The sequence below is a fragment of the Podarcis muralis genome, chromosome 8 (genome assembly GCF_964188315.1).
Source record: "Podarcis muralis chromosome 8, rPodMur119.hap1.1, whole genome shotgun sequence".
Lineage (NCBI taxonomy): Eukaryota > Metazoa > Chordata > Lepidosauria > Squamata > Lacertidae > Podarcis > Podarcis muralis.
Genome location: NC_135662.1, coordinates 67,726,668 through 67,742,033, shown reverse-complemented (window position 1 = coordinate 67,742,033; position 15,366 = coordinate 67,726,668). Strand labels below are relative to the sequence as shown.

The following is a 15,366-nucleotide window of genomic DNA, read 5'->3' as shown; positions in this document are numbered from 1 at the left end:
GCCCTGCTTTTCAAAAGCCAAGCAATGGACCCCTTACTTTGGGGGGGGGGGAATCTATATGGTAGTTTTTGTTATGTGGATGGTGCCACAGACCCCTGGGTGCATTATGCAGACCACCAATAGTGAACCACAGACACAGCACACATATTAATGCAACTGTTCCCATTAAAGAACCCAATAGTCAGGACTCTTTACCTAGTGAAACTGTTCTCTGGGTATTTCTGTGTTTGCTAATGCTATACAGAGTAAGCAAGTAAACAATATGCCATTTAATCACTTTCTGGGCCTACCTGGCAGCAAGTCAGTATGTCAAGTCCCCAGTCAATCCATGTACCCAAAGTGAAGCACAGTCCCCACACAGATCCTGGGGCTTGCAAGCCGAGGTCCCTCAACATGGGTAGTTGAGCAGACACAGCCCCTCAGCTCTGCTTCAACTTTGCTGCCTGCTGATTGCAGCACCTGGGCTTGATGAGGCAGGTGACCCTCACCTGTTCCAAACCTACTCCAGCTAAGGAATCACAGCCCTCCAGAGTTAGCGAGCCCCACCTGTGGCCAGCTAGGGAGTTGGGCTGTGGGCCTTTGTCTGCCTTAGCTTCCCCCTGCTCCCTATGCCTCAAGAGCCTGCCCTCTTCTTGGAGACAGGGGCCCTTCTGGCTCTGGTAATGGGCCCTGCTGCTCTGGTTTCTGTGCACTGACCCCCATCTCAGTCCTGGCTGCACCCCTCACCATGTAGTACTGCCAGTTTATGCCATACAGGCACTGTGTTGATGAGTTGCAGACAGTTCTTATCACTAAGATAAGAGCTGTGGAATTTTAATTATCCTAGGACCCATTTGGGTATACGAGAACCCTCAGTTCTCAAACTTTTTGGTAGTCAGCCTCCCTTAAAAGCCCAGCTACACAAAATAACTAAATTACATACTGCACCCTGAGCCTGGACTGTTTAATGCCAAGCCGTCCTTGTGAAATCAGCTTCATATAGCTAGACTGGTTTGGGGCTTGGCCGCTCTGGCTGGGGCTTATGAGAGCTGTATTGCTTACATGGTTAGTGGGGTGAATAGAAAGGGAGAATAGCCAGGGAAGTGTTGGGAGAGCAAAAGGTCTCCACCCCCATCGTTCTGCCCAGACACTGAGGTCCAGTGCCGAGGGCCTTCTGGCAGTTCCCTCGCTGCGAGAAGCCAAGTTACAGGGAACCAGGCAGACGGCCTTCTCAGTAGTGGCACCCGCCCTGTGAAATGCACTCCCATTGGATGTCAAGGAAATAAACAACTATTCGACTTTTAGAAGACATCTGAAGGCAGCCCTCTTTAGGGATGCTTTTAATGTTTAATAGACTATTGTATTTTAATATTATGTTGGAAGTCGCCCAGAGTGGCTGGGGAAACCCAGCCAGATGGGTGGTGTATAAATAATAAATTATTATTATTATTATTATTATTATTATTATTATTATTATTATGGCAACTGAGGCTGGTTACGGGCAAGAAGTTTACTGAATGAGATGTGTGATCCCCCAAAAGACCTGATCCCTCACTTGCAGTCCTAAGCCCAATGAGAACGGTACCATGCGATTCTTCCAATTGCCTAGGCTGATTCGAAGTTGGGGGAAACCAATCTGTTTCAGCCTCTTCCAGAGTAACACAAGTAAGATTACTCCATGGGAAAAGCTTATACAGTCATACCTTGGAAGTCGAACAGAATGCGTTCTGGGAGTCCGTTCGACTTCCAAAATGTTCGGAAACCAAAGCGCGGCTTCTGATTGGCTGCAGGAAGCTCCTGCAGCCAATCAGAAGCCGCAGAAGCCCTGACGGATGTTCGGGTTCCAAAGAATGTTCGTAAACCAGAACAGTCACTTCCAGGTTTGTGGTGTTTGGGAGTAAAAACGTCTGAGTACCAAGTCATTTGGAATCCAAGGAACATGGAATGACACAAAGGATGGTGAAAGCAGGAGCCATGAAGTATATTTAAAAAATGGATCACAAAGGAACAAACATCTGTGGTGGGGGGCAAAAAGGGGGGTTATTTCAATGGCTTCTATTAACATATTACACATGGCCCAGTCTGCAACTGCTAGCACTGTACTGATTTTGGGGGGAAACGGTGAATATGTCAAGAGTCCACTTCCTTGTATACAAAAATTGGGATTTTAGGAAGGAAAAGCTCTTCCATGTGCATCAGCTCATGCTTGTATAGGGAAGGCCTGTGTGTCACTTTCAGAACCGTGGGTTCCCAGGAGTTAATTTATGGTTCCGACTTCACAGAATCCAGACTCTCCTCTGTTTTGCCTCAAGAGAAGCAGCCGCACAAACAGCAATACAATCTTTTTCTTGGGCAGGCTTCGTAATCCCCAGCAAGCAGACATGCCCTGATAAAAATCAGCTAAAGTACCCTGGGACTCCTTTTCTGTATACACAGGGATTACGCCTTCAGGATAGCAAGATCAACAAACCCCGGAGTACTCCTGGCTGCCTGAACAGTCTAACACAGAAGCAAGTTTCATGCCTTTTCTCAACATGATTGAGCAGCTCAAATGCCACAGAGTTTCCAAAACCATATCCCCTCAACCCCCTCTTGCAGAAACACTACATTTTTGCCAATGGCTGGCAAAGTTATTGGTGAATCGCAGAAAGGAGTTCCTGGGTCAACTCATCTTGGCAGTCCACATCAACTGAGTTTTAAAAGGGGGGGACAACTTCTCTCGCCACAATTGCCTTTAGGAGATAGTCACTTTTTCTGACCTTTTTCTTGACCTGGGTCCCCAGCCACTTCACCCATCTTCCCCTATTCTCCCCCCACTTCCTTTCTGCAATTGTAACGTTTCCGCCCTGTGAACACCTTTGAGGGCAAGGAGGGCCACACTGCTGGTGCACTTGTGCATTCTGTATCACGGCCATATAGCCTTGATTTGTATCTCACACTTGCAATGATGAATAAAACCTAGATTACGGCTCCTTTGGCGATGTACCTCCAGCTCGTATTCAAAGGGTAGGAAACCTGAAGAGAAGTCTTCAAAAACCATTCAGTATGCCACTCACAATACAAAGATCAGCCTTCATCTCAGATTAGGCCATCTCCACTAGTTTCCGCAGCCGGGGTTCTTGACAAATATATTTACTGTGTGCGCATGAAACCACATGCCCAAGATTTACATTTTTAAAGTTGCGTTTTGCAGAAGGCAGCATACAGACAAACAGTTTGGCTGGACAGCTGTATATCCTTCCTGGTTCCCTTTATTGCTTCTTTCTTTTTGTGTCCCATTTCAATTTAAACGAGAGGGGGAGGAAATCACTTAAAACTACAGAAGAAAAACAGAATGCGCATAAACACACAGATATAGATTACATCCAAAATACTTCCAACGCTTTAGAAAAATGTTCTCTTTCTATAACTATGGTACAGATTTTTTTAAAACCGTTGCAATTAATGTGCAATTTAAAAGATACAAAAAGAAGCCTTGTTGACTAAATGACTTTTTTTTTTTTTTTTACTTTTCACAAGTTTCTCCGTTGCCGCTTAAAGAGAGAAGAGTTACGGTTTTCGCTACGTCTGGAAAAGCACTGGGTAGCTTGCCTTTCCAAATGCCAGTGTTTAATTCTACTTGAACGTACAGCATTTTGATTTGTAAGTTGACTACTCTGTTAAAGAGAGACAGAGAGAAAGGGAGAGATTATGTCCTATATCAGTATAGTAGAACCAGCTAAATAGACATCTTTAATCTCGTAACATGATGAAATCATTATAAATTACAGCTCATTTGTTAAGTGATTATGGTGATGCATGCAGTCTTCCTTGGTACTGTTACCAGCGGATAAGCATTGGACGTTTCCCATACTCTACCAACAGGTGCCCCTGTCCTTTATTTTTTTCTTTTAAAATAGACTCTGGACCAACAACCAGCCTGGTGTCAATGACTCAGTACGGTGGAACAAGGTGCTTCATCTCACGGCATCCTGCCACCACCATAGCCACCCTCCCAAACCCCCAAAATTGGCCCGCGTGGGTATTTGCCGCTTCCTTTCAGCCGCAGGAGATCACAGTGAAACGCTTGGAAATGCACGACATGTTGTGTAGGACAATCCCAAGGAGGAAAACCAGGACGCAGGCCACCAGGATGACGGTGCAAACCCCCGACCAGGTGGAGCTTTTCGCAATGCCCCTCCTGTCTTGATCTTCGTCGCCTCCCTCCTGAGGGAGGCCGGACTGCAAGGGCTGCTGCTCGGCTGGGATTGTCACCACAGTGAGAGACTTCTGCTGGCTGCCTGGCAGCAGGCGGCAGCCAATGTCTCCTGGCAAGAGGGACCTCTCCTTGGAGATTGGCAAGGGCAGCATGTAGCAGCCATTGCTGGGAAGTTTGATGAAGACGGGAGTGTGCTCTGAAGTGTGGGGTATCGCAATCACGGCAATGACCTCTGGGTCGTCGGGCAGCTGGGAGACGGAAAAGCCCGGCGGCAGTTTAGTGATGCCTCGGCACCAGGGGCACCGCAAGTCTTTCTGGCTGGTCCTCATCTGCTGAAGGCAAACAGAGCAGCAGGTATGCTTGCAGTCCAGCAACTTGGGCCTCCGCCGGGGGCTGTAGTAATTGAAACAAATCTGACATTCCAGCAGAATGTCCTGGGACAGAGTCTCCATCGCGGTCCGACTGGCGAAAGCAGTGAGATATCACGTTGTTCGGCAGTCCGGTCTCAAATCTAATGCCTGGAGCAGTTCCTGGCTTCCCACGGTGACTAGCTTGTATTCTACCACCAGGCGAAAGGAGGCAAGGAGTCCGTAGCGAAGCATCTGACTGGGAGTCCGTCAATATCTGAGAGGGAAATTTAAAATGAAAAGAGTTAATCATAAAGGTCTACTAGAATACTGAAGGAGGTGAGAAAATCTAAAGACATCCTTTTATTGATGCTGAGGAAGAGTAAACGATAAGTGAACTTTGCAAAACCGTAGCATCTTAAGCATGATGCTTATGGCTAATAAATTCCCCTAAGCACAAACATTACCAAACCATGGGTTTTAGCCTCATATACCAGGGACATTGAACAAAAAAACACACATACCCCAAGACTTTTTAGCTGATTATAATGATTTTTGAAGAAAGCATTTCAGACTAATAGCCTGAATTCCACATTTTTACTTGGTCAATAAGGCTTGTTTCATGCAGGAATCAAAAGGACAGTTTGCTCGTTTTCCATGCTTCATGAACGGACTTCATGTGAAAGCTTCATAAAAGCTTTGAACACATGGTGAATAACCCAAGACCAATTTGAAGGTAACGTGGGAGGACACAAACCTAGAGATTTTTCCTCCCAACTTGATTGACATTTACAGCATTACATATATCATTGCAATCATCCTCTGGTTCACATTCAGTGGGAAAGCCTCTGCAAACCTTTAAATGTTGGAGTTCACTTTTAGGAACAGGTTAGGCAGTTGCAAGTTGAGGTTAAGACACCCATGGTGACCAGGAACACATATAAAGTATGTATATATATTGCAGCCATATGGTAAGCGCATGGTTTATGAAGTACCTGTCTTCATGACAGTAATGCTTGGACAATGACACTTAAGGCTAGCGCTTCAGAGCCACTTCCCTACTGATGGCTTCTTCTGTGGCTCCAAGGAAGAAAGTTACTACAAAACTTTGTGAATAGGATCAAACACACAATTTCTGTTTCCCTGACCATTGCATTCCTTTCTGGGCAGAACAGCAACCAGGTGGAAGAGTGTCACAACTGTCTCCAATCCATAGAGTTCTCATATTCTAATACCTACTGGAGCAGCAGGGGAAGGATAATCAGGAATCGGTTCTGCACCATTCACAGTAAGCCTGAATGGGGCCTGATAAAGCAACTTTCCCAGGAACATTCTAAGGTTTAGGACCAGGTAGCTCTACCATCCCCAAACATTACATTGCATCCACTGCAGAAAAAAGTATCGGCTGAAACAACACAGCAGTACATGTGCAAAATCCAAGGCAAAAGAAATAGAGGACGCTGCCCTGAAACACAGTCACAAAATGGATAAGACAAACACCAAGGATCTGATCCCAATTATTTTTATAATGGAGAAGGTCAACGGCTGAACTTCTGCAAATAATTTTTTTAACCATGCTGGCTTTCCTATCTCCCTGTGTTTTAAAACCTCTGGCACAATTGAACTTTGAAGTGTCATCAGGATCGACCTCATTTTCTCTCTGTCCAGTCCTGGAGTTTCGCTCGTAGGGTTATCATCTCTCTTGCTTGGCTTTAATCTGCCGCATGGCTAATTACATTAAAAGTTATTAAGAAGGAAGATGTGTGTTGAGAAAGTAGTGAAGTATTAAGACACGCAGTGGCATAAATTGCGAGCAGTGTAACTAACAAAATGGTAATACAGGACAGATCTAAACATTATGTATAGGTAGAGTGGACGGTACGAAAGTAAATGCAACAAAGTGAAGCTGGAGGCAGTAAAGGAGTAACTCCTCACTATTCGGTGAGCCTGGAATAATCATGCACTTAATGTGTTAATAAAATCATAGGGGTGCAGGTGGTGCTGTGGTCTAAACCACTGAGCCTCTTGGGCTTGCCGATCAGAAGGTCGGAGGTTCGAATCCCTGTTGCTTGGTCCCAGCTTCTGCCAACCTAGAAGTTCAAAAGCACACCAGTGCAAGTAGATAAATAGGTACTGCTGTGGGGGGAAGGTAAACGGCATTTCCATGCGCTCTGGTTTCCATCACGGTGTTCCGTTGGGCCAGAAGCAATTTAGTCATGCTGGCCACATGACCCAGAAAGCTGTCTGTGGACAAACACCAGTTCCCTCGGCCTGAAAGGGAGATGAGTGCCGCAACTCCATAGTTGCCTTTGACTGGACTTGACAGTCCAGGGGTCCTTTACGCTTACCTTACCTAACAAAATCTACATGGAACATGCACCTTAGGCACTCATAAGCCACAGCACATAAAAGAATCCAGAAACATTAACAAGCCAGCAGCAATATAATGGCTAGGCACAATTTTACAAATTCCAATAATTGATTATTATTTCGGTGGCAGTGGCAAGAAGTAGAAAAAACTAAATAGGACAACACTGCAGAGAGACTTAAATGCCCCCCCCCCGCCGCCAATTGCTGATCTGCAGAAATGAGCTATGGGGGATGTTTGTGTGTGCCTGCAAGATTGTGGCATGGCCACACACACAGCTGGTAGGTGGGTCCTGGAGGAGTAACCGATGATGAAAGTTAGCCATCCCCGGATTTAAGTCTGTAACGTTTGCAAACTTTATAAAAGCTATGCGCACACGATTGTAACAAAACAGCCTCGACCCACTATACCTAAAGGAGCATCTCCACCCCCATTGTTCTGCCCGGACGCTGAGGTCCAGCGCCGATGGCCTTCTGGCGGTTCCCTCATTGCGAGAACCAAAACTACAGGGAACCAGGCAGAGGGCTTTCTCGGTAGTGGTGCCCGCCCTGTGGAATGATCCCCCATCAGATGTCAAAGAGATAAACAACTACCTGATATTTAGAAGACATCTGAAAGCAGCCCTGTTCAGGGACGTTTTTAATGTGTGACATTTTAATGTATTTTTAATCTTTGTTGGAAGGCACCCAGAGAGGGTTGGGGAAACACAGCCAGATGGGTGGGGTACAAATAATAAATTATTGTTGTTGTTGTTGTTGTTGTTGTTGTTAATATTATTATTATTATTATTATTATTATTATTATTATTATTATTATTATTAAACTTTCAACCAAGACATGCAACTTTTGCAAAGCAAAGTGCTTCCTTACACAGCACCCCTCATTGCTGCTTTCCTGAGTACAATAATCCGTGGAACACTTTGCATCATGATCGCTACCACATACAAACCATTAACTCTCATCTCTGGGTTTCCTCAAAATAACTGAGCCCCACAACACATCTTCTAACGCTGTTGCGTAATGAACCAGAAAGCAATTTTGCAGATAGGTAATAATGGACACCACCCCTCAATGGGCTTGGAATGCCTTCATGCCCTGCCTGATGGCACTCCCCATAGGAGCATTTTCATACAGAAGGCTTGGAGGCATTTATTTCTTTTATACACATATAAATTTATTTATTTGGTTTTCAGATTAAAGTTTTGCAATCACATATCCAACATACATCATAAAAACAAGATTCAAAATAATCTCCTCCCCTTTGTGGGTCCTATTGTTAGTCATTTCCTCATGCATCTTTTATACTTATCCAAATCTTTTACATCTCCATTATATCCCAAATTCACCATTAAACTACAAGTGTTATTCCATGGAGGCATTTATTTCGCCACTGCACAAAGCAAGATGGGGAACTAGACGGACATTTGTTCTGATCCAGTAAGTCTCTCTTGACATAATACCGAAGTTAACATATGACTTTTTTTATTATTCTGCCCTTCCTCCAAGGAGCCCCAACCATTATATATGGTCTCCATCACCTACACACAAATACATGATAGAACACCAACAATTCCATGAGTTGGGTTAGACTGAAAAATAGTGGCCAGTGGTTGATCTGAACCTGCATCCCCAGTCCAACGCTTTAGACCTATTCAGGCAAGAAACCAGGGCAAACCAACAGAGGTCAGCTATGTTCAAATAGTATGGTATTCGGAAAAACCCAGGATCTAGATCAGGCATAGGCAAACTCGGCCCTCCAGATGTTTTGGGACTACAACTCCCATCATCCCTAGCTAACAGGACCAGTGGTCAGGGATGATGGGAATTGTAGTCTCAAAACATCTGGAGGGCCGAGTTTGCCTATGCCTGATCTAGATGGTAGCAATAGAGCCTGCTCCTGCAATCTGCCTAGTCCAGGGGTTGGCAAAGTTGTTGTGGCTTGGGCCTGTTCACACGTGCACGAATGCGCAAACACTATTTCTGGTGATCCTTCCGGCGCGGAGGAGACGTACGCAGCTTCCCACTGGCTGCAGGAGCTTCCTGCAGCCAATGGCAAGCTGGCCAGCGTCGTGGAAAGCGGTACCCTCTCTGCTCTGTGCCAGTTTAGCACAGCGCACAGGAGCTGACAGAGTGGGCGGCGGGGGTCCATGGGCCAGTTAAATGACTCCCATGGGCCGCTTGTGGCCCATGGGCCTTAGGTTGCCAGCCCCTGGCCTAGGCTCTGTGTACAGCAGGTTCAGAAGAGTACAGTGGTACCTCGGGTTACATACGGTTCAGGTTACATAGGCTTCAGGTTACACACTCCGCTAACCCAGACATTACACACTGTTACACACTCCGCTAACCCTCAGGTTAAGAACTTTGCTTCAGGATGAGAACAGAAATCGTGCTCCGGCAGCGCAGTGGCAGCAGGAGGCCCCATTAGCTAAAGTGGTGCTTCAGGTTAAGAACAGTTTCAGGTTAAGAACGGACCTCTGGAACGAATTAAGTACTTAACCCGAGGTACCACTGTACACTGAAGTTGAGAGTGGAGCTGGAATGTCAAATCCTAACCTCCTTCACAAGTTCATTCACCCTGGGCTCTAATGTGAAAAGTGGACTTTCCGATATTCTCCCTTACTGGCATTTGGTGACACACTTACTATAGGCATTTGGTTCAATGGAAGAAAAGCTGCTGCTCCGTATATTTCTTAATTAACACATAAAAAGGCCAAAGGAACAAGCAAAAAACCTGAGTGACATGGCAAGGAGCTTCTCCAAAGATGAGGTGAAGATTATACCTCTCTCTCCAACCACAAAGTTTCCGCGACACTTTAGAAAGCCAGCCAGGTCTCATATGAGGGCACAGCTGACTTCAGCAGCAGTCAAAAACATTGTTTTATCATTAGTACTCTGGATTATCTGATGACAGCCAAGAAAATGTTGCTGACAGAGAAGACCCAGAGCTAAAGAAGACTGCCAGGGGTATCCTTAGGACTCTTTAAAGGACAGTGAGAGGGGAGGGGAGAGGGCTGGGAGGCAGCAACACTCAAGTGAGACCAAAAAGACAGAGACAACCAGAATCATGATTAATATCCTTGGCTAGTGCAGATCTGATAGCAGCTGAAAGCTCTGCAGGGCTGAGCTATATCTACTAATGTTAATAAAAGCTAACCGAGTATGAAAAACCATGGGCAGAAGACACCAAGCGATGGAAAGAGATGCATTAGCAGCAGAAGGGAGTGGAGAGGGGGAAATCGCTTGCCTGACACAGATTTTCCCTCCCTGCTCTTTGATGCTCATGCTCATTGCTAACATGGCTCCAATAAATGAGAGCTGAGAAAAACAGAGACACCGATATTTAAAGATGACAAAAAACAGAACATAGAGAAAACAGTTAAGACTACCCTTTCTGCAGCAGAGCACAGCAAAGCAAAGCAAAGCAAATGGATGAATATGCTAGAACTTAGTTCAAAGGTGCTTTTCCCCTCTTGAACCTAAGAGTAAAGTAAAGGATCCCTGGCTAGTTAAGTGCAGTCAAATTTGACTATGGGGTGTGACACTCATCTCTGCTTTCAGGCCAAGGGAACCGACATTTGTCCACAGACAGCTTTCCAGGTCATGTGGCCAGCATGACTGAACCACTTCTGGCTTAACGAAACACCGTGACAGAAGCCAGAAAACACGAGAACACCATTTACCTTCCCACTGCAGTGGTACCTATTTATCTACTTGTGTTGGTATGCTTTCACACTGCTAGGTTGGCAGGAGCTGGGACAAAGCAACAGCTCACCCCGTCATGGGGATTTGAACAGCTGACCTTACACGGCCCGGACACTGAGGTCCAGCGCCGAGGGCCTTCTGGCAGTTCCCTCACTGTGAGAAGCCAAGTTACAGGGAACCAGGCAGAGGGCCTTCTCAGTAGTGGCACCCACCCTGTGGAATGCCCTCCCACCAGATGTCAAAGAGAAAAATAACTACCAAACTTTTAGAAGACATCTGAAGGCAGCCCTGTTTAGGGAAGCTTTTAATGTTTAACAGGTTATTGTATTTTAGTGCTTTGTTGGAAGCTTCCCAGAGTGGCTGGGGAAAGCCAGCCAGATGGGCGGGGTATACTTAATAAATTATTATTAAATTATTATTACAATCAGAAAGCCCAAGAGGCTCCATTGTTTAGACCACAGCGCCATTTGCGTCCCTAAGAAACACACTATAGAATCTGCTTTCCATACACAAGACTGAGAGCAGAATTTGATTCAGTCTATTTTATAAGGTGAATACATGTTGGATAGACTACTCTGTCCCAGTACAAATGCTTCTCCTCTGCTCTCTGTGTGTGATAGGATTAGACACTGAACAGTAAATAACACTTTAAAGTTCATCACTGAAAAGCCCTATGGCCGGCTGCCATTTCCACCTCTCCAGAAGCTTCAGGCAGAGCAAGATGCTTATTGAGGAGAGAACAACATTACAACGGGGATCTGGTATCTGCACAGGCATCCTCCAGCATATCTTGATTCAAACTTAGCTTTGGCATGCAGGCCAGCTGGCAAAGAAGCCACGTATTTGGTCACCTGTGTCAAGCAAAGATCACCTCTCGAGTCAGCTAGGCAGGGAAGCTTTTGCGCAATACAGTGCTACCTCAGGTTACATACGCTTCAGGTTACATACGCTTCAGGTTACAGACTCCGCTAACCCAGAAATAGTGCTTCAGGTTAAGAACTTTGCTTCAGGATGAGAACAGAAATCGTGCTATGGCGGCGCAGCAGCAGCAGTGGGAGGCCCCATTAGCTAAAGTGGTGCTTCAGGTTAAGAACAGTTTCAGGTTAAGAACGGACCTCCAGAACGAATTAAGTACTTAACCCGAGGTACCACTGTGTTAAGAGAAAACCTGGTTCACAAACGATTAACCACGGTTTGCCAGTTCTGAGCACAGCTTACAGATACTTTTTTTAAAAAAAATGGTCCCAGGTACACCATGATTATCCCCGACTGAGGTCTAATATGCACAAACAGCTGGGTTTTTTCTGGATTTACAACTTCACAGGGCTTCTGGGCGAGTGGATATCAGAAAGTTCCCACAAACAAAACTCTTTATGCATAGAAAAAAAGAGAGACGAGGCTTCTTGGCATCCAGAGACGTGACCTCCCCACACCTGGCAAGTGGAACAGTTTTACCATCTGAAGGGGCTCTTTGTTTAAAACCAGGCCCTCTGGAGGGCGTCCCGCTTGTGGGCTTCCTAAAATTGCATGGCTGGCCGCCACGGATATGGCAAGCTGCGTTCAAAACAGTTCTGTGGAGTGCTGATATTTGGAAGAGAGCCTGCCTACTTCCCAGGGGCATTGTGGAGAGAACTAGGGTGGCAAGTGCTGTTGCTGAAATGGCTAAGTGTAGAGGCTCCAGGCCTCAGCTGTGTTATCCTTAAGCAGTTTTCATAACAAACTGGGCCTGTAGAGCACCTCTGAGTCCCTGTTATAGCAGTAGGATGCAGGATGCTAGATTAAATGGGTCCTTGGTCTGACCAATCAGTGCCCTTCTAATTTTTCTATCAGAACACCAAGTCAAGACGGTTCAGGCCTTTCTGAGGGCCAGCCTGCAACTGAAGAGATCTTTTCACTTGGAACATGAAACCATCCAGTGGGCTTTAGCCATTAATTTGATTATATCCAATTGAAGTGGATAGATTTCCCTTTAATAACACCAGCACAACACACATACACGATGCTGACTCTGAGCCTTACAGCTGAGATGAGTAATATATTCACAGTACAAGTAAAATCACGCCCGACTCAGAATCACTGGATAGCCCTGGAGAAATCACCTTAAAGGAAAACTCGGCTCCTCCATTTCTATCAGCAGAATGGTCAGTCATGCACATTGATCCTAATAATCTGTGATCTGACCCTTCTCCGCTGAATTTTTCTCCCCATCAATTCCAATACTTTTAGTTCCGGAACCAATATACCAATACCAGCCTAGATAGTGAAGTGCTTAAACTAAGAATTAAACCCTCTCTCTCTTTTTGGGGGAGAAGAAAAAGCTCGAAAGCTTATATTATCTCTGAGCTTCAAAGGCTACCCACCACGCTATGTCTTTTCCGTCCGTAACATTGGTTGCTAACATAATCACGACGAGTTCTCAGGTTGCAAACTGCGAACAAGCCTATGCACTTGTATATATCATCATTCTACAAGGTTAATATCAAGCTTTCAGCTAGGCAACCTATTAGGATGCTTCACCTTTACCAAGGAAGTTCCATTACGCAAACTCCCCAAACGCATTAAGCATCCTTAGGAACCATTACAGACTATGTATGATTTATGACAGCGTCTGTTGCCCTAAGGCAGCGGTAGCGAGGGGAGGGGGAGAACCATCGAGGAGGGAAGGTGCCATGCGTTCTCAACAGAGAAATTAATTGCCAGAATCACCCACACTAAAATATAAACAGGATGCGTCTGTTTGGAACTTTTCAAATTAACAGCAGGAGGAAAATGCTGTAAATTAAAATGTTGCCAACACTTCCACAAATGAGTTTGGAGCTGGAGCTTGGGTTTCATTTATTTTGAAACTGACAAAAGCTTTGCTGCTGCTTTCAGCTCCGAGAGCTTAACTGTTTGCTTTCTTCAAAGTACCCTTTGCAAAGAAAATGACTGCCCTTGTTTAGATTTTCCTGTGGCTCCAACCACCAACAGTATCTCAGCGGTATACAAACACAAAATAATTTATTCCCCTGTGTATAAGGAATGGCAATCAACACACAAAACAACAACAAGAAAGGAGGGTTATTTTAGACATTTTTTTGGGGGGGGGTGTTGTTTGGATCCAACTCCCATCAGTCTCAACCAGCAGTGCCAATGGTTAGAGGGGATCAGGGTTGCATCTGAGCAATATCTGTAGGGATATAGTTTCCTCAGCCCTACTGAATGCTCTGGCAGCGCTGAACTGAATCATTTGCTTGCCAAACACTGCTTGCATCATCTGAATCCCCCACCATCTGAAGAGAGATGGGTGGTAACTAGAGTCATAACCACATCTATGGAATGCCCTCCCATGACAGAGGGTCATCTAATATGAACTTTTATGTTAATTCTGGCACCAGGTAGAAACAGTTTTATTTGCCCAAGCTTCTAAGAGACAGAGGGGCCCTCTCGGTAGTGGCGCCAGCCCTGTGGAACACCCTCCCATCAGATGTCAAGGAAATAAACAACTATCTGACTTTTAGAAGACATCTGAAGGCAGCCCGGTTTAGGGAAGTTTTTAATGTATGATGTTTTATCATTATTATTAATAATTATCATCATCATCATCATCATCATCATCATCATCATCAATTCTGTTGGGAGCCACCCAGAGTGGCTGGGGAAACCCAACCAGATGGGCAGGGTACGAATGAATGGTTGTTGTTCTTGTTGTTGTTGTTGTTATATCAACAATGGTGCAAAGGTTAGTTTTTCCCTCATCTGCTTTGCTAATATTTTGAGCTGAATTTTTATACCGTTGCCCTTCTCTTTTTTGTTTAAATGTGATTTTATACCTTTTAGAACATTACTTTTTAAAAAAAATAATAATGGGAGGGTACATTCTGTTCTCTGTATAGTTCTTTCCTTCACTTGGTCAATAGCTTTACGAACAGAACAGAGAAAAGCCCACTGTGTTCCTTCTAATCTGACATCCACTTTTGAAATTCTCTCCATAAATACCAGCCCTAAAAGAGATGGTTGAAAAAGAAAACTCATTTAAAATAAGCCACTTTACAAGCACATTTCTCACCAGCACAAATCACTGGATAAGTGAGCTGGAATTCTCTTGAAGTGGCCAACCTGTTATAGGAGAGAACAGCACAATTCTTGAGGCCAAAGTGATTTAGAAAACAAATCCAAATCTCCAAATGGAACACAATAATGGAGAAAATACTAAGGCACTACCATATGTAAAATGTTGTTTTTTCCCTCCTCAAAAAAATAGTGCCATGATATACGCTCACCTAAGGAAACAATGCCTTTAAAGATGAGTTTTAATTGTTTGCCACTCTGCTCAGTTTTCCTGTCTGGGAGCAAGGTTTGGTGAACCTGCTCTATCATATGCAAACATAATTTCCTGAGGAAGCGATTTGGTGTGTCCAGGAGTTGAAGAGAACTTAGCAGCAAGACTCAAGCTTTTATGTTGAAGGAAACTGCTTGATTAAGCTGGGGACAATCAACATTTTTTATCCATACAAGCAGGAGTGAGGAGAAGTCTGGTTTTCTCATTCATCTCATCATGCAGTTCACTAAATATTCACCTAAGAGTAGCATGCAGACAGCGAAATAACCTCCCTGCTTTTCCCCTATTATTATTATTAAACACACTTTTGAGCCACCCACTTTTTAGCTATGTTTGCTGTACATCAGAATTGGCAGGAGTGACTTTATTGTGCATGCTGGGTAAACCTCACACTTATTTGAGCCATACAGAATCAATATCACTCTGCTTTTTAAACTTCATTGATGTTACT

General features: G+C 44.7%; 1 protein-coding gene across 10 annotated transcripts in view; it reads right to left on the bottom strand.

Moving 5' to 3' along the window:
• Nucleotides 1-3,212: 3,212 nt before the first annotated feature.
• The window catches only part of RNF152 (ring finger protein 152), a 52,115-nt gene continuing 39,961 nt past the window's right edge, over nucleotides 3,213-15,366 (bottom strand). For all 10 annotated transcript variants that reach the window (XM_077933336.1, XM_077933334.1, XM_077933337.1 and 7 more), the window contains one exon: nucleotides 3,213-4,801. In XM_077933336.1, the coding sequence (XP_077789462.1) occupies nucleotides 4,018-4,629 (612 nt within the window). In that variant the 5' untranslated portion in view covers nucleotides 4,630-4,801 and the 3' untranslated portion in view covers nucleotides 3,213-4,017. The remainder of the gene's footprint in view (nucleotides 4,802-15,366) is intronic.